This window comes from Colletotrichum destructivum, chromosome 7 (genome assembly GCF_034447905.1).
Source record: "Colletotrichum destructivum chromosome 7, complete sequence".
In the NCBI taxonomy this organism is placed as follows: domain Eukaryota; kingdom Fungi; phylum Ascomycota; class Sordariomycetes; order Glomerellales; family Glomerellaceae; genus Colletotrichum; species Colletotrichum destructivum.
Window position 1 is genome coordinate 2,188,361 of NC_085902.1, and position 21,105 is coordinate 2,209,465.

Consider the following 21,105-nt stretch of genomic DNA (forward strand, 5'->3'; position numbering starts at 1 on the left):
CAATCACTTATCTTGATTTATTACTATTCATACCGGCCGCTAAACCGTCCAAAAAGCTGTCTGCCAGTTTCTTTGCCCTCTTCGCCTCTACATCCTTCCGCCGCTGCTCAACCTCCCGGCGTCTTGCCTCCTTCTTGTCCTCCCGCTCTTTCCTCGAAGTCTCCGTCCTTATCCTCTCATCCTCGAGGTTCCGAAACTCCCTTTTTCGCGTCTCCTCATCCTTGCTGAACTTGTAGAAGCCCGTACCCTTCGTGCGGATCTCGCTGTCGGCGTCGTAATGCCGTGCCTCGGGCGGCGTGGCGCTGCGGTCGCGCTTGCTCGCCAGCTCCTCCATCCTGTCCGGGTCCTCGGGTTTGAAGGCCATGGTCTGGATAGCGTCACCGTAGAGAAGCTTCGCGGGCGCGGCGGGGCGGGCAGACATGCGCTCAAGTTCCTCGGCGCCGAGGAGGCCGCGACGGCGCTGGCGCTCGAGGCGTTCCTTGTCTGCTCGTGTACCGCGGCGGAGACGGCCGAACTCATCTTCATACTCTATGATGACGTTTCCCTCGTCTTTGTCTTGGTCGGCCTCGTCGTCGGAGCCAGAGCCAGAGCTCGTCCCGGCCTTGTTGTCCTTGTCCGCTTCCGACTCGGCCCATTTCCGGTCGAAATCTATGAGGGGCGCCGACTCATTCTCTTTGGGAACATAGTCGCCTCGCTTCATTGCGGCGTAGAGGCGCGCCTTTTCTTCCATCCTGCGCCGTGCGCGGGCGAGGTTCGAGGAATCTTCTTCCGTGCCGAGAGGTTCTTTGAGGTTAAGCTTAGTGGATGCGTCTGCCGGGACGATACTACCGCTACCGCCACCACGTGCTTTGGACCTTGCGCCGCCAAGAACGAGATCTTTTGTTCTCGAGGGACGGGCGCGGGCGGGCGCGGAGGTTGTGGTGGGGGATGCGGACATGAGGGACGTCAGTTGGGCAGTGAAGTCGAGGGAGTTGCCGAAGGCCGTGGAGGTCTTGCGTTTCTTGGGTGGCGGTTGACCGTAAAGGTTCGGGTCTTGAGGCATATCGAGATGTAATGGAAGCTAGAGAAGTTTGGAAAACTCGTAGGGAAAGAGAAGTAAGAGGGAACGGCTCGGACGGCTGTTTCGCGGATGACAAGGGGTGGTGATGTAGGTAGGTAGTGAGGTAGGCAGGTAGGTGTCGGAGGACGAAGTTGAGTCGTCGTTAGTGAACCCGACAGCAGGCACGTCGCTATCGTTATCGGCGTGCTGCAGGGAGTGCCGGCCTCTAGTCAACATTGGGGACATCCAATTGCCTACCTAGGTACCCTCCTCGTTGACATAAGGAAACCCATTGGAGAAAACCCTCATCAAGCTTCCAAGTTCATACAATTGCGCATTGCTACTGACACTCTCCACATCCAAGTTAGCCATTTTAAGGCTGCGAATCTGTGTAAGCTTCATTACGAATGGGGAAGAGAACCTTTTCTTGGCGGGAGGGGTGGAGGGGATGAAAATAGTTTACCGAACGAATTATACTGCACGACGCCTTTTGATATTCCATTTTCACCCCGAAGAAAAGTACACCATACACGGGGAATTGGCAGTATGAATAAAAGTCACCAAAGGACGCATTTCCGAGGCGACAGGGCCAAACCCCCTCCTGGCCGCTTGGAGGAAAGCAGAACACTCAAAACACAGTCCTTATCCCTTCACCGCAGCCTCACTCGCTTTACGCGGATGGTACATCGCCCCCGCCATCGGACTCGCTCAGACGCTGTATCCGTTTCCTTGCAGCGGCTGCCACGGTAGAGGTCACTGTCGACGTCCCGTCTACCGGGAGCTTGTGCAGTTGCTCCTCGTGGTGGTGCCCTAGCTCACGCAAGTGCGCTGGCTGGTTCCTGTTCTGGTTCCATGGTCGGCTCCAGCAAATTCTGTAAATATAGATGCCGAAGTCCACAGCGACGAGAAGAATGATGGGGACAAAGAATATGAAGCCCAGAGCAATCTTGAGAAAAGAAGTGAGCACACCTCGAAGACAAGGCGTCGGGCAGGAACGGTGGACGAGACTTACGAAGGCGGCGGAGATGTATCTAACAATGGTGGGATAGTCGGATGATAGTAACGAGTAAGTCATCATGGCGTCGTACCAGGAGACTGCTTGCGTGTGGGTATCCATGATGAAGTCGTGAGAATGGCGGCAGCCTTTGGAAGACCAGGATTCTGCTGAAGTTTCAAGAGTGGTGGATTGGTGACGGTGACAGAGGAATGACGGGGGCGTAACGGAGGGTGGGGTATCGTTGGATCCAATGGAATGAGGATGTGGGTGCGAGCACAGCGTGTGCGACTGACAATGGCAATACTGCTATGTTTGTTTGGGGACGAGTTGACGGTCTATCGGAAAGGCTCAGTGATGGTATTCGCAAAGTAGCGTAGTCGTGGACAGTTTGTGCTGGTGGGTATTCAAAGATGATCTAATAATGGGACAATTATCGACCTGTTGGTCAAGAAACCAATGGTGGGCTGGATCGTCATGTAACAAACAAGCAGAGAGACAGAAATTAACATTGATATAGGCGACAATAGGGAGGCTACCCGGCGCCTCCGTGTCCTAGGGGGTTTCGTTCCTTGGCTGCAAGAGACATGTATGTCTCTTAAGCGTCCCTTATGGCTCATGCCTTGAAACTGAAGCCACCTTACTTTTTTTTTCTATCTCTCCTTCTCTCGTAAAACTTTGGATGGTGAAGCCGAGCTTCCTTGCCATAGCTGGTTTTCAACGACATGCAAGTATTGTTTACCCCCCTTCTTTTCCTTGTCTGCTATTCCAACTCGTCCTCGTCCATTCCAATAATCAACGCGTTGGCTCTGGGTTCCCCGCTCCCCCCTGGCGCGAGGCAGATCCAGGTAACCCACTTGAGGCGCCTGTGCCCTTGGTCTAGAGAGCCTACAGCGGGTCTCTGGCGTAAGTGACATGTTCCCAAGACATTTTATGGACCACCAAAGTCATTTGGCAAAGCTCCGCCATGTTCTACTCTTCACCGCCTGCTCAACCCGACGACTCCCGCCAGAATTCCCCGCTATGCATCACCGCCCGCTCGATCGCAACTTTTTTTTTTGCAACTTTCAGGCGCCCAATCCCTCACCTCCCTCGAACGCATATCGCACGGCTCCGTTCATAGACCTTTTTGTGCCTGCGGACTGTTTGGCCGGAACCTCGGTTTTGTTATCTCACCATCCATCCCCCTACTCAAGCCATAAACCCAACGGCTCGCATCATGGGCAAGGCTAAAAGCAAGAGCACGAAGCGCGAGGACTATCGCAATGCGCGTAATCAGGAGGGCGTGGCAGAATTGCCCCGAAAGAAGTTTTACCGCCAGCGAGCTCATGCGAACCCTTTCTCGGATCACCAATTAGTCTAGTTGAGTCGCATGCCGTTCGGTCCCCCTGATCTCGCATAATTGCTTACCGAGGACTCTCGACCACAGCCCTGCGAGCCCAGAGTCCATGAACTGGACGCAGTACTACCCTGCCTTCGCCGTCGAAGATGAGAACCCCGGCACGGCCGATGCAGCAGTCTCCGATGCAAACGCCCTGGACGCCTCGAAACCAAAAACACGTAGCCTGAAGAAGGACGTCGAGGTTGTGGATATTGGGTGCGGCTTTGGGGGCTTGCTTGTGGCATTGTCACCGATCCTACCACAGACCCTTGTTCTTGGTACGCAACCCCGACCTGTTGCCGTTAGCTGGCCTATCCGCTGATATTCTTGCTAGGCCTCGAGATCCGCACTTCGGTGACAGAATACGTCCAAGAGCGCATCAAAGCGCTCAGAGTGCAGAACCAGGAGGATGGCCTGTACCAGAACATTAGCTGTCTGCGTGCGAACAGTATGAAGTTCCTCCCCAACTTCTTCAAAAAGGCGCAACTATCCAAAGTCTTCATATGTTTCCCAGACCCACACTTCAAGGCGCGGAAACATAAGGCCAGGATCGTATCAACTACGCTTAACTCCGAATACGCATTTGTATTGCGTCCCGGTGGTATCGTCTATACCATCACCGACGTCGAGCCCCTGCACCAATGGATGGTTGGCCATTTTGACGCCCATCCTGCGTTCGAGCGCGTATCTGAGGATGAGCAGGAAGCCGACGAATGTGTCAAAGTGATGGCGTCCGAGACGGAGGAGAGCAAGAAGGTGACTCGGAATCAAGGCCAAAAATACGTGGCCCTCTTCCGCAGACTGGAAGACCCCCCATGGTGAGTTCCTATGGAGGCGTTCAGGGGAAGGCTGGAGGTGGAGTTGCCCTGCGAGGAAGAAGCTGCGTCTGGTGGTGGTCCCGAACAAGATCAATAATACCCCTCTACCTTCGTGGTGGCGAAATCCAAGCCCCAAGATAATATCCACCAGGCCGGACCTTGTTCGAATTGGATCATGGCTTTTTCTGCAGGCTTCTTCGTGAGCAACCTACCACGGGTCTGGTCATCTGATTGTCCATACTAGCTCACTGGGGCTGGAAGCTTGGGTGTGTATTGGTTAGTTGCATGCCTATTTATCATTTAGCCTAGTGGCCGCTCGGGTCCACCCAAAGGCCTGCAGCAACGGTCAAACGGTAGGTACTTGCCTAGGTATCTTAGGTGGTATCTAGCCAGGAAGTAGGGAGGTAGGTACCTCAAGGCACTGGCTCGCCTGCCGCACACCTGGGACAGGCCACTTTTACTACCCACACACATAGCTCGATGCCATCCACACGTGTCTCTCGATCCGCACCCGCAGCTGCCTCGCTCGCCTTAATCGATAAGACCCAGCCAAGCGCGAGCTCTCCACCCTCTTCATCACCGTTGACCCCCAGCAGCTCCCGAGAGCACCGCAAACTTCGAACGACATACGATGTAGTGGCACCCTATCACCCCTCGGATCAATTTGGACTATGGCCCTACAAGGCAGAGACTTGATCCTTGCCGCCGTCACATGCTTCATCGCGTGGGGCTATGCCGTCAGCTGGGTCCCGACTTTGCGGTGGATGGGCTACGCCTTGGTCGGAGGAGTCGTCCTGACCACCGCCGCCTTGTTCGCCCTTATACTGCTCACGTCGCGCGGATTCAGACGCGGTTTGCGACATCGATCGCCCCGTCCAAATGGCCCTGCATTCCTTGCGCCCAAGGTCTGGGCTCGCGAGATCGCCGGTCTCCAGACGCGACAAGCTTACTCGAAAGTGCCCATCGACCCTGATTCCCGCCGCATTTCCAAAGCTCTCGACGACCTCATCGAACTGATAATCCGCGACTTTGTTAGTTCATGGTACTCCAACATCAGCAAGAACCCCGTCTTCTCCAACCAAGTCGACAAAGCCGTACGCGACGCCCTTATCGGTATCCGGGAGCGACTTTTGGAGCTCGACCTCGTGGACATCGTTACTACACGAGTTGTTCCGATGTTGACGGCACATTTTCGAGACTTTTACGAGGCCGAACGAGCTGTGCGGGGGAAGAAGCTGAATCGGTCCGTAACGGAATCCGAGGAGCTGGATCTTGCAATCGCCTCCAAATACAAGGACGGGAAACTTCATCCCGCTGCGTCATTGTCGTTTCCCGACACGAAACTCGTGCAACAAGATTACTTGCGGAAAATGGTCTCCGCGATCTTGCCAAACGTTCTTCCACCCAGCGTACTTGCTAGCCGGGCCGTATCTACCATCATCCGAGAGATCGTGGCTTGCGCCGTGCTGTTTCCCGTGATGCAAATTCTGGCCGAGCCTGATACCTGGAACCAAGTGATGGAGAACTATGGCCGTTCCATGCTACAGGATCGATCAACGGTCCGGAAGCTTAGGGCTGCGTTAGATCAGCATGCCTCTCCAACCCCGAGATCCAGCAAGGCCGCCATCATTCCCCGTCTTTCGCCCACGGATAGCGAGAGAAAGTTTGAAAAGTTCATTCGCGCGATACGGAAAGTCAACAATCTCTCCGACGCCAGGAGGCTGCGAAGCGAGGTTGCGAGCCAACTAAAGCGCGATTCCTTAGAGGAAAATCAGGATCAGGTTTATCTTCGCCGGCTGGAGATGGGCAAGCGGCTTCTAGACCAACGCGTCCAGCTTCTAGCGGCGGGCGGAAGCCGACAAGCTTCTGCGACCTTGCCTGCTCGTCCAGCCGGTGTTCCCCAGGTAGCTTCGAAGCTCGAGAACGCATCACTGGTCGACTTGCTTCGAGATGCATCTGGCCTATCCTACTTCATGGAGTTCATGGACCGTCACCGCATGATGCCTCTTGTTCAGTTCTGGCTGGTCGTTGACGGTTTCCGAAACCCTTTGGAAGATGAGGGCCAAGACGACGAACACTTGCCATCCAATCTGCCAATGTGGACCGATTCTGATCGTCTGGATCTCGCTCAGATCGATCACGCATACCTTGCTAAGGCTGAACTGAAGGTCTCACAAGCCTCTCGAGACGAGGTCCGAGCCTTTCTGGACGCCGGTAAAGCAGCAACCCCTGAGCAATATTACAAGGCGCGCAGGGCCATCCTGAGGGCTCAGGCGGCTGTCTTGGAGAGAATGCAAGCCCAATTCTTCCAGGCTTTCAAGAAGTCCGATCTCTTTTATAAGTGCTTAGCAGCGCAAGAAGCATCAGCCAACATTGCATCTTCCCCCATCGCAGAGCCGTCTGCCTCGTCGCAAGCACACCCGCCAATGTATCGCAATTCCCAGTCGTACCAGTCCAAGCCCGGCCCTGTCGCCCGCTTGGCGCCTAGGTTATCACGGCCGCTATCTCGGCGTGCCGGATCCGCTTCCGATTTGGCGAGTCTCAACGTTAATGGCAGCAGCGGCTCTGAACCAGTACCGCGGCAACGACACTCCCTAGATGAAGAAACGCCGGCACCGCTGTTTGACGACGATGATTTCGACCAAGATGGCATGATGGACTCTGTTCAAAGTCTTGACCAGGAAACAGGCAAGCCGGTTCCAGATACCAACGTGGTGCAGGCCATGGAGGAAGCATTGAATAACATCATGGAGGACAACCGACCACAGACAGCCGAGGAATTCCGAGCTTCGCTTTTCGGGCCCGAGGACGCCGTCGATCGGTCAAGCCTGTTTTCCGGGGACAACGACTCGCATCGTGGATCACTTGAGGTGTCAAGACCTGCCGCGCAATCGTCTAAGGAGGCCGAGAAGCCGAGTCTTGCGTCCCTTGGGCTTGTCAGTGCAGCATCGCGCATAGGAGTCTTCGTGGACGACGACTTGTTCGGCGACGAGGATAAGTACCTCTCTGACGAACGAGACGATGAGGGCGAAGGGGACAATGGTGATGTAGAAGATGAGGTGCACGAGGCGGCGCCAGGCGACCTTGGACTAGCAGAAGCCATCACAGCCTTGTCCAATGACATTGACCGTCTCATTGCGCAGGATGCCATTGTCGAATCCCTGACGAAGAAAGCGGAGCTTACCAACAACACAGCCGAGCTTCGGATTCTCCGAAAGTCTAAAGCGAGTTTGCAACGCGAAATTCGTCGAAAAGAACTACAAAGGCAGCAATATGTCGTGCAGGAGAGCGACAACAGCCTGTATGGCCGATCTTCAATCAAGATCAAGGCTATTCAGGTGGGGCGAGAAGACGACGGCAGAGAATTTGCCTTGTACGTGGTCGAGGTACAAAGAGATGCCGGCGAAAAGATGCCGGCAGCAACATGGATGATCACTCGCCGGTATAGCGAGTTCCACGAGTTGCACCAGAAGCTTCGTTCAAGGTATCCTTCGGTTCGCAACCTCGACTTCCCCCGCAGAAGAATGGTCATGAAATTCCAGAGCGAGTTTCTCCGCAAGCGACGGACAGCTCTTGAGCAATATCTACGCGAGCTTCTGATGCTACCCGAAGTCTGCAGGAGCCGGGATCTACGAGCGTTCTTGTCGCAAAGCGCGATTGCGCAGGGCACGGACATAGTCGACCGCGAAGACAAGAAGGATATGATCACAAGGCTGTACGACTCTGTGACGGACGGCGTAGAAGATATCCTGGGCAACATACCCGTTTTGGATCAACTGTCACTAGCTGGACAAAATCTCATCGCGGCCGCCACGAACCAGCTCAACGCCGTACCACTGCCTGTCAACGAAGACGGCGTCAGCGCTGCCGAGGCTGAGGCCGAGTTGAATGCGTTCGAGAACAAGGAACTGGAGTCTTTCATCAAGCCAATTTGCGACATTTTTCTGGAGGTCTTCGAACTCAACCGCGGAAACAACTGGCTCCGTGGGCGTGCTGTTGTAGTTGTCCTGCAACAATTACTTGGCGGCACGATCGAGCGTAAAGTTCGGGACAACGTCAAGGTGTTGGTCCAGGAGGATGCCATTCTTAAGTACATTGCCCTCCTCAAAGCCAGCATGTGGCCCGGCGGTGAGATGGATAAGAACAAGCAGCCGCGGACGGCATCAGAAAAGAAGAAGACGAGAACGGAAGCCAGTCTGATGCTGGCAACTCTCGTGCCAGACCTAGCCGGGAGTGTGGTTGGCAGAGTGAACGCCCAGGCCGCCAGCCGGCGTGTATTTGCAACATTTAACAATTCGAGGCTCAAGTAAGTGATCCTCAACTCTGATTACTGTCAAGACTGCTGTCAAGTGTGGCGAGCTGACGGCATTAGTGCTCATCTGGCCTTTACGTTTATAGATGAGCTGGTGGAGATTATGTTTGGTTGAGTCCGGGATTCGTCGTCTTCATTTGCTTATCGTCTAGTGGAAGCTAAGGGGTTTTCCTTGAGCGCGTTGGCAATTGGCATAGCATGGCGTCTGCTAGGAATCTTTCTGTTCACGATACAAACCGGGGCAGGGTCGCGTGCGATTATAGGGCCGCATGGGCAGGCGTCTGGTATTCGATTTCTTGGTTTCGAGAGAATCACATTGCAGAACGAGAGAAGACGAACCACTGGATGGTTTATTGTGTAGAATGTTAGACAAGGTATCTGTTGGGATCCAGTACGAAGAGAAGGCACGACGCGAGGCTAAGTCCATTTAGGACTTGGACTTCTACGGCCGCTTGAAACGTCTGTGCCGAATCACAATACTTTGGAAGACGCTGATCCAAGGGGGACGGGCAAGATAGGTACATGCTGTCGACTAACATGAAGCAAGGATTCAGCGCGCTGGAAGTGGCTATCAGGAAAGCTTGCCACGGGTGACCGAACATGCAACATGCCGTTTATGCTGTTCGTACGAGCCGGCGTGGCCCCTTTGTTCGCCCCCTCCACCCCTCCCCTCGATATGGTGAGTGGCACTTTTGGCAACCAAAGGCTATGTCCGCCCAGTTGTTTTTAATCATCGGTACCGGTGAGCGCGGTTGTCTGAAGGAGAAAAGAGGGGCAAGGGAGAACTCTGTTACAGATGCAAAATGGCACAAGGTAGGGGGTCAATTCAGGGCTCGCGGGTTTCGGGCTGATCTCAGGTCTGGATACTCAAAGAGGGTACCGGCAGGTCGGTGAATGTCGCGAAGATTGGATTGTTGAGGAGTTTGATGATGTCTGCCTGACTTGTGTCTGAAGAGATGAGTTGGGTGATTCCCCAGCACAGTTGCGATACTAAAGCGAAGGAGGTTAATCTCAGTAACCTGGCGATTCGTCCTGGCATTGAGCGATGTCCCGATATCCCAATGTCCCTCGGGTCGACGGCGATCACAGCAGCACCTCACACGGGTAACCAGGGTCGGAGACGTCAATGTTGGCTTGTCTTTGTTGCGACCAGCCAGGAGTTGTTTGAGTTGCCCGGTTTGGCGGGTCATACACTGGATACGGGCTGGGATGGTATGAATCAGGGACCCAATCATCTTGACTTTTGATTAAATAAACAGCGAGGATCTACTATACATAGTAGACATCAATCAGGCACAACTGGAGGATGTTGCCGGCTAGCTCCGGATCTGGCTACCCCTGACGGAGATCTCGCTTTTGTCCTCCTCCCCGCTGATTTGCTGAGAGGTTGCTTCGGCCTGGTCCCGGATGGTTAGAGCAACTGAAGGGTAACATTGTTGATTAACACAACGGCCAGCTACAGAATGCCGCAGTGGAAGACGCCGACAAGTGACGCAGCACTAGATGCGGCCTGCCCAGCCTAGGTATGTATCCAGATATCTACTGATGGATCGAACGGGACGTCTCTCGAGTCCGATTTCGCGTGCATACCTAGCAGGTAGAAGATAGGCCTCGGAACTGCTTACTAACAGAAATGTATTTTTCCTTTCTTTTCTCATAGTTCCAATGTGCCGAGAGCTCCTGGACTAGCACCTCAGTGGCGTGTCATCTCGGATCCTGAAGAAGTTGGAGAAGAAAAGTAGAAGAAGAAAAGTAGAAGAAGAAAAAGAAGACACCTCCGACCGATTGCCTCGGTGGGCGGATATTAGGGGATATGGAAAGAAAGCTTTCGGGACACGCTACGAAGCTCGCGTACTTTTGAGAACAAATATTTCCAGTGATCAGCGCAGCTAGGTAGGTCACTGGCCATAAACAAGGTTACAGCACTGTGTACATGCAGTCGAAGCTCAGCTCAGCTCAGGGGAGAGAAAGGTATCCGCAGGTACTTCAGGCTTTTGGGTATGCAGCCCGGAAATGTCGCGCTATCATTGGTTGATGCCACCTTGATTCCGGGGCAAGACCTCTCGTGGCTCCTCCTCGGTCGGCAGCCCAGCTCGCCCAGGCCCAACATTCTCGTCGCCGCCGCCGCCGCCGCCTCCGTCTTTCTTTAGCGCTGGAGCGCTCCACCCGTGTGTGATTGTTCGTTTGCACCCCGTACGCGAGGTAGATTTTTTTCTCCCGCCTTTGCTCTCCTCCCTCTGTCGCGGGTTGTCCTCGCCAGGTCGCAGCTCGGTAAGGAAACCTTGGTGGCTCTCCATCCCGTCCCTACCTACCTAGGTACCCAGGAAGTACTACCTAAGCTTCCCTGCCTTGCCTTCCTAGAGCTTGCAACCTACCTACCTTTGCCAGTAACGGGCACCGAGGAATAATTATCACAAATACCTACCACTCCTTTGCCTGACCGCACCTCCTCCCCACGTTGGCTTTGCCTCCAACCACACACACGAACTTCACCAACCACCACCTCGTTCTACAGGAGCACACCACCTTCTGCTTCCACCAATTGCGAGTCGAACAATTAGTGTAACGTCGGCCTAGGATTCCTCATAATCTCCCGACTCCAGCTACACGCCCGGCATCTCTTGATCCCTCCTCCCCTCTCGCATGTTCAGCCGCCGAAGGGGCCATACGAACCATCCCCTTTTCCGTCCTGTCAGTATTCCTACCCCTTTGCGCCACACACAGCCCGCTCTTCGTCAGGAACCTTTCTTTGATCCCTTGGGTTCAGGGTCGATTTCTCTTCACCGCAGCTGTGCATTAGTTCGGTTCTGCTCAAGGAACCGCATTGCATTTCCTCCCGCCGCCCGCCATCACTTCCCCGTCTACGAATTACCACATCCACGACCCCTCCATCGGGTCGGAATCCTGCGCCGAACTGGCTCATCTTGTCTTCGCTACGACTTTGACTAATTTTCCAAAGGACGCAAACCATCGGCGAATATGACCGAGGTCTCCTCCACCAGGTTGTACCTGGGAAACCTCCCTCGCAATGGTGAGTTCAGTCTTGCGCGCTCTCCCACCGCGCTCTCGTTTTGGTCGCAAACTGTTGCTAACCTGGACGCGTTTCCAAAGCCACCAAGGCCGACGTCGAGGCCCATTTCGCAACCCATGGCACTGGAGAAATCACCGAAATTAAGCTGATGAACGGATTCGGCTTTATCGAGTACAAGGATGCGATGGATGCTCGTGATGTTGTGCCCGGTAAGTCGTCACTGTCCAATCCTCCCTCCTTTTGTCAAGTTGCTTCAATGCTGACCGCCGTATCGTCCAGCTTTTCGTACGTGTCAATGCGCCGTTTCGTCGTCAACGACCTGTTTCCGCTCCGATCCGCTAATCATAACGTCATAAGATGGATCCGACTTCATGGGCGAACGCCTGACCGTACAATTTGCCCGTGGAACTCGGCATCGGGAGGGCGGCAGCGCCGCTGGCTTTAATAACGAGCGCGCTCCCCCAAGGCCTCGCCGCACTCCCCATCGTATGCAGATCACGGGACTTCCCACCGATACCAGTTGGCAGGTCTGTTGATTCTCTCCCCGTTCTCTATGATGGATTCCCGGATGCCCTTCCATTGGTGGCGCATAGCGCGTCTGGACCTATATCCTACCCCTCGAGATGGATTTCCCGGCACGCTCTGCGGCCTCGACTCCAAGCGCCCAGTGCCCGTCAATCGGCCGGTCTGGATTGTGCGGCGCTCCGGAGACTGGCTTCCTCAGGTCCTATGGTCGATTCTCTGAATCGCCTCGGGCTCCGTGAGAGCAGCGATGGATCCTTAGAGCCGGACGCTGTCACCTTTGGCTTCACCCTCTTTGACTGGCCGCTGGCCCCTCTTCTTTCCTGGATGACCAGCCCTCTACGGCCATTACACCGCTCCTGGACACCAACTTACATGGACTCTGGATATAGGACCTGAAAGACTTTGCTCGTCAATCAAGCCTTGACGTTGTCTACTCTGAGACCGGCCGCGACGGCAACGGGCGTGGGTGAGTTGACCACCTCCAAGAAAGTGTCTACGCGCGGGACACTGCTGACGCACTAGTTTTCCAGCTTTGTTGAGTTTGAAACCGCGGCAGACTTGAGAACTGCCGTTGAGAAGCTCGATGGCCGAGAGTTCAAGGGAAGCCGTGTCACCTGTGTCGCCGACGTAAGTGAAACACCACGATGAAATCGAGCGACAGTAAGCTAACGCAGCTGCAGACCCAACCCGACATGCCGCCTCGTGACTTGCGCGGCGCACGCTCCCGTTCCCCTGGTGGCGGTCGTCGACCTTACCCGCCTCCGGTGGATGATTACGAGCGACGGGGTCCCCCGCGTGGCTACAGCCCACGCAGAGACGGCTACCGCGAGGGCTACCGTGAGCGAAGCCCCCGTCGTGAGTACTACGACGACCGGGCTCGCTACCGCTCGCCTCCCCGTCGTCCCATCGACGACTACCCTCCCCCGCGAGGCCGTTACGATGATCCCTACCGCCGGGACTACCCTCCGCCACCTGACCCGTACGTCAACGGCAGACCGTACGACCGCCCTCCTAGAGACTTCCCTCCCCGGGACGCTGGCTACCCGCGTGATGGGTATCCTCGCGAGTATGAACGTGGTGGCCGTTACTGGTAACTCACTCCTGCTCAAACAATTGCCTCATGGGGGTTGTCCTTGACTCTGAATAGATCGTGGAAGCACCTTAGCCCCAGTGTCTTGGCCCGAAATCGATCAGTCGCCAGCAAGCGGAACAAAGGTCAGATTGAGTGTGTCAAGGCGCTGAGCTCGACCAGGTTTCCCGCGTGCAAAGCAACAAATGTCGACTTAATGGCTTCTCGGCGGGTGGGAAGATGTTGGTATTTATTTTGGCACTTGAATGGAACACAGCTCCGGACATGGCAAACACAGGTTCCGCTGAGCAGGGGGGGAAAGCTTTCGACCGCTCGATGTATTATGTACGATTATACGCATGGATATCCATCTAAACAAAACTGAACTCGAGTATCTGTCTCCAAATGGGAGTGTGCCTCGCCATCTTCTCTACTGCGAAATTTATATACACGTTTGCCATAATACAACGACCAAGCGGTTCTACAGATTGACAGTTGGGTCAATGTGAAGAGACGGCACCAGTCGGTCAGGAAACTGGAGCTAGAGCGTGGTTCATGAAGAGCGTCGAGATGTTTTTCATTTATCAAAGTTGGCTTGTGGTACTTGCGTCGATTGCAGAGAGTGGCTAGTAATTTGCCTATCTTTTCCCAACCGGTATGGCAACGGTGTTTCCAACCTTGGTTAAGTACATCCGGAACGCCTCCTGGCCCCAAAGCATTCATCGCCTCATGTTTCCTACAACACCAAACACTCAGGACAGTTACACATCAACAAGACAACTGGTCGGCAAGAAGCACACACACGTCGTCACGTACATACATATACACAAGACACATCCGTCCTATCCTTCTGTAGCCTTATTATGCCGTCTTCTTCCACTGGGTATAGACGCCGATTAAACTGCTCACGGTACCAGCAAGGCCAACAATGCCGTCGTCAAAGTTAAGCCAAGCAAGGGCAGAAGTGGGAACGGTCAAGTCGCAGAGGTCGGAGATAAGCTGCAGGCGACTGGCGGCGCGCTCACTGACGATGCGTGCATGTTAGCTCTGAAGCTATTTGGGACGATAGCTACGCGCATCGCGTTTGAGTAGCAAGACTTACAGTGCTATTCTCTTGGCCTCGACGACACCCTCGCCCTCCTTCTTGTCGACTTTAGCCTCACGCTGCTGGAGGCGGTAGAGGGTATAGGTCTGGGCGACGACGCTGAAGATGAGGCCTATGGCCCAGAAGCGGAAGGCTTCCTTCTGTAACTTCTTGGCGCCCTCCCACTTCTTAATGCCGGCGGCATCGAGGACGGTGGCGGCATCAAAGGTCAAGTAGCCGGCATAGCCCAGCTGGCGGCCGACGGCGGCGTACCGGAGGACGGGGTCAGTGGTCTTCGCGTCAGAAGCGGCGGCAGCGGCCTTGAAGTGCTCAATGTTCTTGCCGACGCGCATGATTTTGCGGGTCAGACCGAACTGCTTCTTGATGGCGTCCCAGGGGGCAATCTCCGCCTTGGAACCATTGGTGCGGAACAGGTACCAGGCGTAGAAGCGGGCGAAGTACTGAAGGGTGCGGAGGACCTTGTCGCGGCCGACGGTCGTGGCGACAAACTTGTTGTAGTGGGCCACCGATGGGTGGTAGATGAGGGCGTCGGCGACCATTTTGAAATGTGGGATGTGAAGTCACCCAGGTACGTAGCGGATGACAATGCGGGAAAGATTAGGAGTTTGCTGATGGAGTTGATTTTTCCCCCTTCGTTTTAGATGAGGAACGGCGGTGGACTCGAATCACGGAGGTTGCGGGATTGGAAAGCGCGAAAGGAAGGATTTGGCATTGAAAGGGACGGAAGCATCTTATCGGAGGAGGTGGTCATTTTAGGGGGGGCCGGCAGAAGGCATGCTACCACATGCCGAGGTCCGCCAGGGAACCCGAGACAACAGCGATTTCTGTTCTTGTTGCTTACGCGGGGAGGAAGCGGCGCGCAAAGACGCTCTCACGTGCATTTCTGTCTGGGGGGGAGGCGCTTACACTAGCTACCAGTCCGCTGCGCTAGAAAAAGGAACCCCGGGTATCCCTTTCAGTGTCTGTGGAGTCTGGGGGATTGGCTTTTCACACCTGAGGTGTGATAGCTAATGGGTCAGGCATCAACTTGTAAATGTGGCATTGCTTAGTGATGAGCCTTTGGGTCTCCCCGCTCATAATATGGATAGTCCGGTGTACAACTCAACACCTTACACAATGACATCGCCTACCTATCTACGGCAATCTACGGTAAGTGACAACCACCCATCCGGTTCTCTCCATTCCCATTTCTAATTGATCCCACTTCATTGTCACATTTTGTTGGCCGGGATGCACGGCAAGGACAAACAAAGGCTTTGCCTTCTTAGCTTGACTTGACGGACTTGGGCCACACAAGCAACAGGTTGCGCCACAAGCGTCCTAGGAAGGGCCAGGTTTCTTCAACGACAAGTGGCATTGCATCAATAAGTCAACGTGCAGCCCAGCTACGGACAGGCAGAGGGGCAACACAAATGTTGTTTCACAATACAAACAAGCGCGTTCAATTTTATTGAAGAAGCTTTCACAAGGCCCTGTGTCTTGTTGAGCGGGCAATCCGTTCTTTGCACTTGCTAGCTTTCATCCCGTCGTCGTCCGCATGATGTCACCCGATCCCCTTTTCCAGCCTGCCAGCCTCCTCCACTTCTCGACTTCACTTTTCCGCCGTCCCTCTCTCCCTCGTCTTCTCCTATCCCCGAAACAATGGCCCCTCCCTTTCGGTGCCTGCAACCGACAAGGTTTACTCTTCCATCCCCAGCCGCCTGACGCCTCTTCAGAGTCGAAGGGTACCCAGCCCGGCCGACAATCCAGCCAACCCGAAGACTAGGTAGCCCACCCGTAGTCTACCGCTGCATCGTGCCTGCTCGCTGCACACCGCGCCGAGTGTTTCCGAGAAATCCTCGAGGAGCGCCTCGCGACTTGTGCTTTCTGTGCCCTCGTCCCCATGTCTCGGGTTCCCCTCGGCCGGAGGTGCCTCTGGCTCGCTCCACCTTGGCTGTAGTGACTCGGGATCGCGCGCGATAATAGGACGTGACCCTGTGATAGCCGTATGCCGAATTGAGGGGCACAATCGCCCATGACTGCCCACGAGTGACCCCCCTTCAAAGCGAAAAGACGAGAGCTTCCGGCAATGCTGTCTAATGTTTTGTTCCAGACCCGGGACTACAAACACGATCCATTTCCTACAATTGTCCGTCATCTTCGTAATCCCACCTCTCTCCCGCTCTAAGTTTCTTCCTCCTTTCTTCTCCCTCTTGCAAAACATTTATCAACATCTTCGTGCCCCCCCTCCCCATTCCTCATCGGCCAAACTTCCGATCCACAGTGTCAGTGCGCATCTTTCTTTGTCAAAGCTATCGTGTACCCCGCCATCACAAGCCTCAACCTCTTGTCTTCCATTGAAATACCCTTCCTCCTCCTCGTCTACACGTAGGCGAGTTCGGGTTCCATACTTGTCGCTAAACCCTCTCTTTCACGCTCAGCAGCCTGCCTTACTCCAAGCCCATCATGTCGGCCTACACAACAAACGGCACCGGTCAGGAGACCGAGAAGATCAATACCAACATCGTCACCTTGACCCGCTTTCTTACGGAAGAGCAGGCCAAGCACAAGGAGGCCACCGGAGATTTCACGTAGGCACTGCAGGGCTCCCCGCGCTCGGCGCCAGCTTCCTAACCATGTTTCTAGTCTTCTGTGTCATGCGCTGCAATTTTCCTTCAAGTCCATCGCATACTACATTCGTCGAGCTACCCTGGTCAACCTGACGGGTCTGGCCGGTTCCTCCAATACCACCGGCGATGACCAGAAGAAGCTCGATGTCATCTCCAACGACCTCTTCATCGAAGCCATGAGGTCCTCCGGAAAGTGCGCTCTGCTGGTGTCGGAAGAGGAGGAGGATGTCATTTTCTTCAAGGACGCCACCGGTGCCCGCTACGCCGTCGCCTGTGACCCCATTGACGGCAGCTCCAACTTGGACGCTGGTGTGTCAGTCGGCACCATCTTCGGCATTCACAAGCTGCCTGATGGCTCCACTGGAACCAAGGAAGACATCTTGAAGCCGGGTACCGAGCTCCTGGCCGCTGGCTTCACCATGTACGGCGCCTCGGCTCAGCTTGTCATTACCATGAGGGGTGGTACCGTCAACGGCTTCACCCTTGACAACGGCGTCGGCGAATTTATCCTAACCCACCCCGACATGCGTCTACCCAAGGCCCGCGCCATTTACTCGGTCAATGAGGGTAACTCGCTCTACTGGGAGGACAGCACCAACAACTACTTCAACTCGCTCAAAACCCCGCAAGAGAACGGCAAGCCGTATAGCGCACGTTACATCGGTTCCATGGTGGCTGACGCGTACCGCACGCTGTTGTACGGTGGCGTGTTCGCCTATCCGGCGGATAAGAAGAGCCCCAAGGGCAAGCTCCGTATCCTGTACGAGTGTGCGCCCATGGCTCTGGTGTTTGAAAACGGTTAGTCCCACCCTGGTCATATTCTCCCCGCATTGCAAAAAGCTGATATCCCTCGGCAGCTGGTGGTCAGGCCGTAGACAGCCAAATGAGGAGGATGCTGGAGGTGGTGCCTGAGCATATTCACGACCGGGCCGGTATCTTTATGGGCAGCTTCGACGAGGTCGAGAAGGTCAAGAAGTTCCATCAGTAAGCTGCCGGGAGGATACGTCATCCTACGCAGCAACATCTCACGATAACGTGCGGAAACGGCGCATTTTTTTACGATTTGTTAACCCCAAATGGGTGGTTGGTTCCCCTTTTTTGCGGCGCTCTGGGCACCGGACTGATTGCGATGGATGGTGTATGACATGAAGGGAATAGGACGGGTCATTTGCGGGACATGGAGAGATTGGTTGGCAACCATTCGGCTTGGAACTGGAAATGCATCATGCAGATTGGACTACATGAAGAGTGGTGTACAAAACCAAACTGCTTTCGAACAGTGTGCGCTTGCCCGAGATGACACTACACCGTGCTTACATGATACTTTTTACGCTCACAGGATCTTGGGAAACAGTTTGGGGGTGATCTTCTTCCACTCCTGATAGTCCTTGCGGTCGCCGTAGCGCTTGTCGTACTTCTTCTCGCTCATGGGCACTCCGGAGACCTTGAGCAGGAGGAAACTTACAAAGGCTGGGCTAACGTAGGACAGAGCCGCCGCGGTAAAGAGCCCAGCTACGCCGCCTGAGAGACCAAGTGCTACCTGGATCGGCTGCGAGACTAGAGTACCTGCCGCTGCGGTGGCAATGCCTGTCCAGAGAGAGATCTCACCGAAATAGTTGGGGTATTGGCTTGAGACAACGTCAGCTTGCTCCCGTGCCGTTCGTTGTCGCGCAAGGTTCCCTTCATGGATTGGGTGGTTCGGCGTGCGCCGACAACCATTCGAAACGTACCTGACGCTCCAGAGACCGCTGGTCATAAATTGCTGATCGTGAGCCTTCTCGCGTCTCTCCCGCAGCCATTTGCTCTTCTGCCGATCAGCCGTGATCTCGAATGCGAAACCAGCGACGTAGACGAGCAGGCCAAGGGCATCAGAGGCCTTGACTGCCGGCAGAGCGGCAAATGCAGAGGCGGGAACGGCATTCAGGGCGATGACGGGCATGAGACAGAGCGAGACCCAGGTGGCTTGGGCGAAGAAGGCGCCGGCAAACCTGGCCGGTGACTTTTTGATCTCGTCGAAGCGGGAATCTTTGCCTTCCTCCAAGATACGCTGGAAGAGATATGACCCCACTAAGTTAAGTACGCGTGTAAGTACTAGTCCCCGGGCTTTCCTAGCTGGTTTTCATGGTGAGGAACTTACATCTGACAGCCCAGAAAATGACAGCACCACTAAGGACAACCTGTCTCCAGTTCAGTGTTCCCACGCCACCAGGACTCGTGAAGGGCGCAAGAAGACTGGGCATCGATATCGAAGCATTGGCAAGGGTCGGCGTGTACTTGGCACGCAGGGCAGGCAAATACAGGCTTAGGGCGGTAACGGAGAGGTAAGTGAGAGAGCCGGAGAAGTCGTAGAAGCGTTCGTTCTGAGCGAGGATCGACGGTAAAGCGAAGGCCGCTTGTATGGCATAAGCTGCAGAGACGGCGGGCACCAGAGTCCGCAGCAAGGGGCTCTTGAAATTTGTGAGGTGCAGGAGGGACTGTAAAAGCGACATAGTGGGTAATGGTGAACTGGGCAACGCAATTCTTCCCCAGACTATCACAGGATGCTGCTGATCAGGGTTGGGGGTACTTTTGTGAATCGCAAAGTAGTCGAGAGGTTCTGAAGAATGAGCCACGTGCCTTTTGTATGTGATGGACGACACTCAATGGAAGCGTAGCCCCTGGTGAGAGGTTGCCATGGATGACGACACGACCTGGAGGAGAGGGCCCCAGCTTCGGACTTGGAGGAGCTGCGGAATGCCGAGGGCTCCATACGCCGGATCCGTTTCTCGGTGAAGGATTTCGGTAAGCGGTGAATGCCGGACACTGAGTCGGGCTTTAGGACGGCGATTGCCCCACTACGAGCTGCTCCCCGCGGTCGGAGGGGTTTCGAAATTGAGAGTGTTTTCTCTTCCAACCCCGCCATTGCGTCCGATCACGCAAGCTTGTCTTTTATTGCAATCCGCCAATCTTGCATCGGACGGAAGAAACGAAGAGTAACTGACCATGGCCTCACCCAAGCAAGTCTTCATCGCCATAATTGGTAGGACTCTACCCCGAAATCTCCTCCCAATCTCCTCGCCGTTCTGCGTCGTGTGATAGAATCGAGCGTGTGTTGACCACTTGACGTGACCACAGGTGCTGGCGGGGTTGGAAAGAGCTTCCTCTCACAGCTCGAGACGCTGGCCTCCCGACGGCCCTCCCCGAAGCTGAACCTGGTCTACATTTCGACCAGCAAGAAGGCATTGTACGATGCCAGCTACTCCCCGATTCCTATCGCTGGTGCCATTGAGAGGCTCTCCATCGCCTCTCAGGTCCCACCCGCTCTGCCCCAGTTGGCCGACTATCTTGCTGCCGCCCCCGCCAAGGTCGTCCTTGTGGACAACACGAGCTCTCAGGACGTCGCCGAGGCTTACCCAGTCTTCCTCGGCCGTGGCATCAGTGTCGTTACCCCCAACAAGAAGGCATTCTCCGGCTCTTATAAGCTTTGGCAAGATATATTCACTGCCGCCGAGTCCTCTGGCGCCAAGGTCTACCACGAGTCCTCCGTCGGCGCAGGATTGCCCGTCATCTCGACCCTCAAGGACCTCGTCGACACGGGTGACCGCGTCACAAAGATCGAGGGTGTCTTCAGCGGCACCATGTCCTTCCTCTTCAACTCGTTTGCTCCGACATCGGGCTCTGGCGGCAAGTGGTCTGCCGAAGTGGCCAAGGCCAAAGAGCTAGGCTACACGGAGCCCGACCCAAGAGACGACCTGAACGGCCTCGATGTTGCTCGCAAGCTAACCATTCTTGCGAGACTGGCAGGTTTGCCTGTCGAGTCGCCCACATCCTTCCCCGTCCAGAGCTTGATCCCAAAGGAGCTTGAATCCTGCACGAGTGGAGACGAGTTTCTGCAAAAGCTACCTGAGTTTGATAACCAGATGGAGGAGACCAAGGCGACCGCTGAGAGGCAGGGTAAGGTGGTCCGCTTCGTTGGTAGCATCGATGTCGCCAGCAGGCAGGTCAAGGTCGGCCTTGAGCAGTTCGACGCATCTCATCCCATCGCCGCCCTCAAGGGCAGCGATAACATCATTAGCTTCTATACGGAGCGATACGGGAGCAACCCCCTCATCATCCAGGGCGCCGGCGCTGGTGGCGAGGTGACGGCCATGGGTGTCACAGGCGACTTGATCAAAGTGTTGGGTCAGATTGCATGAAGCATTTCAGTACTTATAAATTAGTCTTGTGGATGACCCAAGTGCCC

At 55.0% G+C, this 21,105-nt stretch overlaps 9 protein-coding genes across 9 annotated transcripts; 5 read left to right on the forward strand and 4 right to left on the reverse strand.

Moving 5' to 3' along the window:
- Positions 1–7: 7 nt before the first annotated feature.
- Positions 8–1,327, reverse strand: CDEST_11222 (Putative Coiled-coil domain-containing protein; the record flags this gene model as incomplete). The annotated part of the gene is made up of 1 exon (XM_062927378.1): positions 8–1,327. The coding sequence occupies exon 1, from the start codon at positions 1,040–1,042 to the stop codon at positions 8–10; it is 1,035 nt and encodes a 344-aa protein (XP_062783429.1). The 5' UTR covers positions 1,043–1,327.
- A 3-nt stretch (positions 1,328–1,330) lies between these two features.
- On the reverse strand, positions 1,331–2,500 carry CDEST_11223 (uncharacterized protein). Its single transcript, XM_062927379.1, has 2 exons — positions 2,052–2,500; positions 1,331–1,985 (listed from the first exon to the last, which is right to left on the reverse strand). Exons 1-2 carry the CDS (start codon positions 2,154–2,156, stop codon positions 1,710–1,712), a joined length of 381 nt encoding a protein of 126 aa, XP_062783430.1. The 5' UTR covers positions 2,157–2,500; the 3' UTR covers positions 1,331–1,709.
- A 121-nt stretch (positions 2,501–2,621) lies between these two features.
- CDEST_11224 (Putative tRNA (guanine-N-7) methyltransferase, Trmb type) lies at positions 2,622–4,785 on the forward strand. Its single transcript, XM_062927380.1, has 4 exons — position 2,622; positions 2,994–3,395; positions 3,463–3,692; positions 3,749–4,785. The coding sequence occupies exons 2-4, from the start codon at positions 3,253–3,255 to the stop codon at positions 4,234–4,236; spliced, it is 861 nt and encodes a 286-aa protein (XP_062783431.1). The 5' UTR covers position 2,622; positions 2,994–3,252; the 3' UTR covers positions 4,237–4,785.
- Positions 4,786–4,903: 118 nt separating this feature from the next.
- On the forward strand, positions 4,904–9,972 carry CDEST_11225 (Putative Phox-associated domain, sorting nexin, RGS domain, RGS domain superfamily, RGS, subdomain 2; the record flags this gene model as incomplete). Its single annotated transcript, XM_062927381.1, has 2 exons — positions 4,904–8,538; positions 8,605–9,972. The coding sequence occupies 2 exons, from the start codon at positions 4,904–4,906 to the stop codon at positions 8,657–8,659; spliced, it is 3,690 nt and encodes a 1,229-aa protein (XP_062783432.1). The 3' UTR covers positions 8,660–9,972.
- A 701-nt stretch (positions 9,973–10,673) lies between these two features.
- On the forward strand, positions 10,674–13,584 carry CDEST_11226 (Putative RNA recognition motif domain, nucleotide-binding alpha-beta plait domain superfamily). Its single transcript, XM_062927382.1, has 8 exons — positions 10,674–11,235; positions 11,504–11,575; positions 11,656–11,784; positions 11,855–11,860; positions 11,933–12,102; positions 12,490–12,566; positions 12,631–12,727; positions 12,781–13,584. Exons 2-8 carry the CDS (start codon positions 11,524–11,526, stop codon positions 13,192–13,194), a joined length of 945 nt encoding a protein of 314 aa, XP_062783433.1. The 5' UTR covers positions 10,674–11,235; positions 11,504–11,523; the 3' UTR covers positions 13,195–13,584.
- Positions 13,585–13,843: 259 nt separating this feature from the next.
- On the reverse strand, positions 13,844–14,964 carry CDEST_11227 (Putative peroxisomal biogenesis factor 11). The gene is made up of 2 exons (XM_062927383.1): positions 14,272–14,964; positions 13,844–14,193 (listed from the first exon to the last, which is right to left on the reverse strand). Exons 1-2 carry the CDS (start codon positions 14,811–14,813, stop codon positions 14,031–14,033), a joined length of 705 nt encoding a protein of 234 aa, XP_062783434.1. The 5' UTR covers positions 14,814–14,964; the 3' UTR covers positions 13,844–14,030.
- A 330-nt stretch (positions 14,965–15,294) lies between these two features.
- On the forward strand, positions 15,295–18,091 carry CDEST_11228 (Putative fructose-1,6-bisphosphatase class 1, fructose-1,6-bisphosphatase, active). Its single transcript, XM_062927384.1, has 4 exons — positions 15,295–16,538; positions 16,698–16,844; positions 16,900–17,681; positions 17,741–18,091. The coding sequence occupies exons 2-4, from the start codon at positions 16,720–16,722 to the stop codon at positions 17,869–17,871; spliced, it is 1,038 nt and encodes a 345-aa protein (XP_062783435.1). The 5' UTR covers positions 15,295–16,538; positions 16,698–16,719; the 3' UTR covers positions 17,872–18,091.
- A 30-nt stretch (positions 18,092–18,121) lies between these two features.
- CDEST_11229 (Putative 3-oxo-5-alpha-steroid 4-dehydrogenase, probable O-methyltransferase UstE) lies at positions 18,122–19,557 on the reverse strand. The gene is made up of 3 exons (XM_062927385.1): positions 19,021–19,557; positions 18,614–18,950; positions 18,122–18,511 (listed from the first exon to the last, which is right to left on the reverse strand). Exons 1-3 carry the CDS (start codon positions 19,370–19,372, stop codon positions 18,217–18,219), a joined length of 984 nt encoding a protein of 327 aa, XP_062783436.1. The 5' UTR covers positions 19,373–19,557; the 3' UTR covers positions 18,122–18,216.
- A 189-nt stretch (positions 19,558–19,746) lies between these two features.
- On the forward strand, positions 19,747–21,104 carry CDEST_11230 (Putative homoserine dehydrogenase, catalytic, aspartate/homoserine dehydrogenase, NAD-binding). Its single transcript, XM_062927386.1, has 2 exons — positions 19,747–19,902; positions 19,998–21,104. Exons 1-2 carry the CDS (start codon positions 19,866–19,868, stop codon positions 21,056–21,058), a joined length of 1,098 nt encoding a protein of 365 aa, XP_062783437.1. The 5' UTR covers positions 19,747–19,865; the 3' UTR covers positions 21,059–21,104.
- The last annotated feature ends 1 nt before the right edge of the window (position 21,105 follows it).

Excerpts from the sequence above, each read along its gene's own strand:
- CDEST_11223 (XM_062927379.1), bottom strand. The coding sequence starts at position 2,156 with ATGGATACCCACACGCAAGCAGTCTCCTGGTACGACGCCATGATGACT. Across the intron at positions 1,986-2,051 it reads GATACATCTCCGCCGCCTTC|ATTGCTCTGGGCTTCATATT; the intron begins GTAAGTCTCGTC and ends TCTTTTCTCAAG.
- CDEST_11224 (XM_062927380.1), top strand. The coding sequence starts at position 3,253 with ATGGGCAAGGCTAAAAGCAAGAGCACGAAGCGCGAGGACTATCGCAAT. Across the intron at positions 3,396-3,462 it reads TCGGATCACCAATTAGTCTA|CCCTGCGAGCCCAGAGTCCA; the intron begins GTTGAGTCGCAT and ends TCTCGACCACAG. Across the intron at positions 3,693-3,748 it reads ACCACAGACCCTTGTTCTTG|GCCTCGAGATCCGCACTTCG; the intron begins GTACGCAACCCC and ends TATTCTTGCTAG.
- CDEST_11226 (XM_062927382.1), top strand. The coding sequence starts at position 11,524 with ATGACCGAGGTCTCCTCCACCAGGTTGTACCTGGGAAACCTCCCTCGC. Across the intron at positions 11,576-11,655 it reads GGGAAACCTCCCTCGCAATG|CCACCAAGGCCGACGTCGAG; the intron begins GTGAGTTCAGTC and ends GCGTTTCCAAAG. Across the intron at positions 12,103-12,489 it reads CCACCGATACCAGTTGGCAG|GACCTGAAAGACTTTGCTCG; the intron begins GTCTGTTGATTC and ends CTCTGGATATAG.
- CDEST_11227 (XM_062927383.1), bottom strand. The coding sequence starts at position 14,813 with ATGGTCGCCGACGCCCTCATCTACCACCCATCGGTGGCCCACTACAAC. Across the intron at positions 14,194-14,271 it reads GAGGCCAAGAGAATAGCACT|TGAGCGCGCCGCCAGTCGCC; the intron begins GTAAGTCTTGCT and ends ACGCATCGTCAG.
- CDEST_11228 (XM_062927384.1), top strand. The coding sequence starts at position 16,720 with ATGTCGGCCTACACAACAAACGGCACCGGTCAGGAGACCGAGAAGATC. Across the intron at positions 16,845-16,899 it reads GAGGCCACCGGAGATTTCAC|TCTTCTGTGTCATGCGCTGC; the intron begins GTAGGCACTGCA and ends CCATGTTTCTAG. Across the intron at positions 17,682-17,740 it reads GGCTCTGGTGTTTGAAAACG|CTGGTGGTCAGGCCGTAGAC; the intron begins GTTAGTCCCACC and ends ATCCCTCGGCAG.
- CDEST_11229 (XM_062927385.1), bottom strand. The coding sequence starts at position 19,372 with ATGTCGCTTTTACAGTCCCTCCTGCACCTCACAAATTTCAAGAGCCCC. Across the intron at positions 18,951-19,020 it reads CATTTTCTGGGCTGTCAGAT|TGGGGTCATATCTCTTCCAG; the intron begins GTAAGTTCCTCA and ends TACTTAACTTAG. Across the intron at positions 18,512-18,613 it reads AGCGGTCTCTGGAGCGTCAG|CCAATACCCCAACTATTTCG; the intron begins GTACGTTTCGAA and ends CGTTGTCTCAAG.
- CDEST_11230 (XM_062927386.1), top strand. The coding sequence starts at position 19,866 with ATGGCCTCACCCAAGCAAGTCTTCATCGCCATAATTG. Across the intron at positions 19,903-19,997 it reads AGTCTTCATCGCCATAATTG|GTGCTGGCGGGGTTGGAAAG; the intron begins GTAGGACTCTAC and ends ACGTGACCACAG.